The sequence below is a fragment of the Quercus robur genome, chromosome 4 (assembly GCF_932294415.1).
Source record: "Quercus robur chromosome 4, dhQueRobu3.1, whole genome shotgun sequence".
In the NCBI taxonomy this organism is placed as follows: domain Eukaryota; kingdom Viridiplantae; phylum Streptophyta; class Magnoliopsida; order Fagales; family Fagaceae; genus Quercus; species Quercus robur.
Genome location: NC_065537.1, coordinates 26,828,592 through 26,833,138, shown reverse-complemented (window position 1 = coordinate 26,833,138; position 4,547 = coordinate 26,828,592). Strand labels below are relative to the sequence as shown.

At 33.0% G+C, this 4,547-nt stretch overlaps 1 protein-coding gene across 1 annotated transcript; it reads right to left on the bottom strand.

Annotated features, from left to right (window-relative positions):
- Positions 1-266: 266 nt before the first annotated feature.
- On the bottom strand, positions 267-3,027 carry LOC126721662 (aspartic proteinase NANA, chloroplast-like). The gene is made up of 2 exons (XM_050424713.1): positions 2,396-3,027; positions 267-1,104 (listed from the first exon to the last, which is right to left on the bottom strand). Exons 1-2 carry the CDS (start codon positions 3,025-3,027, stop codon positions 267-269), a joined length of 1,470 nt encoding a protein of 489 aa, XP_050280670.1.
- Positions 3,028-4,547: the final 1,520 nt, after the last annotated feature.

The following is a 4,547-nucleotide window of genomic DNA, read 5'->3' as shown; positions in this document are numbered from 1 at the left end:
AAAATGGACAATATCTTGGGACACACTAAAAACAAAACTGAACAATCAAAATGAGAAGAGCAAAATATATACTAGTTTTATTTAATTGTTTGATTAAATAATTATTAATTAAATTATTTACGATCTGATCATGGTTTGCACCCAATCCACCATAAAACGAAAAATACTCCAACTGGGTTTTTAAAACGTATAAATGAAACAGACAAGCACACACTAATGTGCTGTGGGAGGAATATAGTTAACAACAAAAATTCAGAATGCCACATTTAAACCTTGGACTCAAGCATTGTACAGGATGAAGGTGCAAAACCTAACTTCTTCCCAACAAGATCAAACTCCCAGAAATGATTCTGCTGCATAATGTTACCAATAATAGAGTTGCCAGGCCATTTTATTGAAGTGAACCCAAGACATTTCACACCATCATCAGCATCAATAACATAACTCTTAACTGGTGGCACAAACTGAGCCCCATCAGCAAAATGAAATGCCAACTTTGGCACAAGGCTCTCCTTAAATCCTGTGGCATTAAAACAATAGTTCAATTCCTCAATGTCGATGTCTAACTTTTGAAAATTCTTTAAGTGGGGATCCAAAGCGGCAATGACAGGTTTGTATGCAAGTTCTGTTAGAGCAGTCAAGCTTGTACCAGAATCAATAATGACTCCACCATTGCCTTCAATGTCCCATACTTCTGACGGGATTTTAAGTATTGTCCCACCTATTGAGATACCAGCAACATTCACAGCATAAAATGGATTTATGACTCCTAGGATGAGCTTTGTGTATTGCATGTTATGCAATTTTGAACCTTTACTTTTGCGGCCAAAGCTTAGGTAGTTGGCAAAGTTACTTGGGCTCAAGTGATCAACCAGACAATATGAGAACATATATCCAAACTCTTTTGCCACCCTTACGGCAAAAGAATGCTTGCTGTAGCCTAAGCCCATGACTCCATCAAATGCATGAACAGTTCCTTCATTTATTTGGCTACACCCAATCAAGACATTGTGAAGTTTCTTCTTTCGGTGCTTGTGGAGCTCAAGCCCCACTGTTACAGTCTCATTGGCAAAGATCCCCAGAGCTCTTGAACCATCTGCATATCTATCACAAACATTAGGAATGAGTAAAAAACTATGTAACGTCTTAAAGTTCATTATTCTTGTGGTTCAATTTCCAAATCTCATTCATGTCAAAGAGTGAGAACAAATTAATTATGCCCAACTCAGTGAGTATTATTTTTAAATTAAAATTCAATTGTTAAAACTTGGCTCTGTTTATAAAGAAGACCAGACTATATCAATGAGGATATCATAATTCAAACGAAGACAACTTATGGAATGCTAGAAGTTGGACTTTTTAGATGTGATATCAACTTAATTATTGTGACATCAAATGATTTCCACTAAGTAGTTTCGTATGAGGTTAGTAAGTCAAGAAGTGAATCAATGTAAATTAAGAAGTCAGCTTTATTTTCATTTTGAGAAATGAGGTTAGTAATTTTGTAATGAATTTACCACAAAATTTCCTTATCAATAAACATGGCTCAATGATGTATAGACTGTATGTTAGACACCCGCTTATTTTTTAAATAGGAAAAAAAAAAACTTATTTGCTTAAATTAAGTCTCAAAATGTCAAAATCTCTCGAAGTCCCATGATTCTACAGGGGGAGCATCGGACCAATTGTTTTTTTTTTTACTGAATAAATGAACCATGCAAGTCTCATTTTGGCCTCTGCTTGCCTAATGTAATGCCCCATGGGCCACGGGCAGTTGTGACTTTGTAACCCTCTTTTCCAATTTCTTATTTGGATATGTCCCTCATCCTGAAAATAATTTTCACTACGCAATGAAATATGTTAATGTTGATATTACGAAAAGAGAAGTAAGAATATGCATCCCATCAATTAAGTAAATACTCTCGAGAGTCTCATGATTAGTCTCACATATTATTACATTTTTGTTTATTGTTTTTGGTCTACCTAGAATCTACTATAATTTGTCAATAAGCCTCTTTTGTTATTTGACTTGGTATAATTATAACCAACAACTTACAACCAAGCTTTACCATAACAACTTAAAAAAATAAATATAAGAGAATTTGTAGATTTTAGTTAGCCCAATATAGAAAGTTTTTAATTAAGAAATCTGGATTCGAGTCTTGTCTAACATTAAAAAAAATAATAATAATAAAAAATAAAAAATAAAACCAATTGGTATATTATTCTGATTGTAAAAAGCAATGATCTTGAAGGAGATGCAATAATTTCAAATCCAGTCATATCAATAAAAGAAACATATACAAGAATTTTGATTTTGTTATGACGGGTTATGTGAACGAAAAAGGAGAAAATTATATAGGTTAAGAATATAATATAAGAAGCAGAAGCTTACGAGTATTCGAATTCGCAGGGTGATAATGCTGTAGGACAGTAGTCCATAGAGAAAGATCCAGAGAGATCAAATTTACACAAATCAGAAACGCAAGGAATGGTCTTAAAGGTTGGTGATCGAGAAGCATGGAAGATCCTCCTAGTGACATCCAAATTGGGACAACTTTCACGGTGGCACACAGGGCTAGGCCTGTAATAGCAATTCATCCAGGTGACATCGCTACCAGTATCGGCTATTAGTACAAACTTTTGTGGAGGGCTTCCAACTCTAAAGGATACAAAGTACTGCCCTGCACCTGTATCAGCAGCTGATCTCATTGGAATATCAACCGGCTGAACGTTATAGTTATTATTATTGCCATCTTGAAACTCATAAGCCTTTCTCCTATGGCTGCTGCTCTTCACCAGCCTATGTGATATCATTTGCTGCCTTGCATTGTCGCTATGCACAAGCTGTTTTACGCGTTCAAGCTGGCTCTTTGGGGGTCCTAATGTGGTTCCATTTTTGTAGACTTGTGGTGCATGTCTATGGAACATCTCGAATTGGGCTGCATCATCATCGGTATTAGCCGAGGCAGAGGCTAAGAAACTAGAAAATAAAAAGAATGATTGCAAGAACCAAAGGAGGGACATGCTGAAAATGAAATGATTGAGAAAGATCACCAATGTGCGGCGAAGAAGGAAAAAAGTGGAGGAGATTGAGAGGCTCCAAGAAACAGAAAAAAAAAACAAACCAAATATGATTAGTAAATTTAGACAATAGCAATGTTCGTTCAGTCTTGATTGAGCAGTATTTACGGGAAGTTTTACATTTGGTAACATTAATGTCTAACGCAATTAACAACTTTTAGGTTATATTCTTTGCGAGTCATAAATTATTTTACAACATTTTTACAAAATATTGATGTAGTAAATTTTTACATTTGGTCCACCACTAGCATCACATTTTTATTTAGCGATAATTATTTGGAAGATGTTAAAGCCACATCAGTAATTTATAAAAATGTTGTAAAATAGTTTATATTTATAGCATTACTCGTTCTTTGCGGATCTTAAATTCCATGAAATTTATGGGTTGTGATCTGGTGCAATAGTCATGCAATCCCTCTCACAACATTTTAACTTTTTTTTTTTTTTTTTTTTTTTTTTTTTTTTTAAATTTTAACTTTTTGGATCTAATGGTCAATGTCAAAAAGTCAACTTTTTACCATTTGATTTGAACCATTAAAAAGGTATTGGATGGTGCTATGCTATAACACTGAATCTCAATCCAAAATTTATGAAGTCTAAGTCCCTCAAGACAAATCAAATGATTTGGCAAAGTTTGTTTAAAAATCAATTTAGTCTGGGTTCGAACTTTTTGGGATTTTAACAACACTTGGTTGTATAAATAGCCAAATATAGATTTAACAAGACATGATTTTTTTTTTTTTTTAATAAAATACTCAACTAGACATGATGAAACATTTTCTCAAACAAAAATATCGGTAATATTATGTATTTGAAATTACATCTTATACTTGATCATTTTAAACCAACGTATTAATAAAATTGAAATATATACATCAAATGGGAAAATTTATCATGTCATACATACTCTATATAATTTATGTAATTAAGTTAAAAGTTGAGATCCAAATTTTCTATCTTGAACGACGACATAGCTGAAATCCAAATCATTCTCTTTTTAAACACCTTTATCCAATCAACCATTTATGAATTTTCAAATTAATGTTTTTAAATTGAAATTGTATTAATCATGAGAAACTTAGCCTGTACACCATATGCTATTGGAAAACTATACTAGTTATAATGCATTGAATAATATGAATGGAATTTTCTAAAAAGAAGAAGTAATGAACATTTTACTACAAAGTATTTGGTGAAGCATAAAGCAGCTCGAAAGAGATAAATTTTTTCCCTATTTTCTTACTTATTTGGTCTCAAGTGTGTGTGCGTTTTTCTGTTCTTTTCCTTTCTTTCTTTCTCTTTTTTTTTTTTTTTTTTTTGAAACTGAAACTGAATTTTCATTAAACAAAGACAGAATAGGTACAGAGCAGAAACACCACAAACCAACAGCAGGACAAAGCACCAACAGAGACCACAGACAGCAAAGCCAAAAAGAAAACGAAAGAAAAACATAAATAAAAACA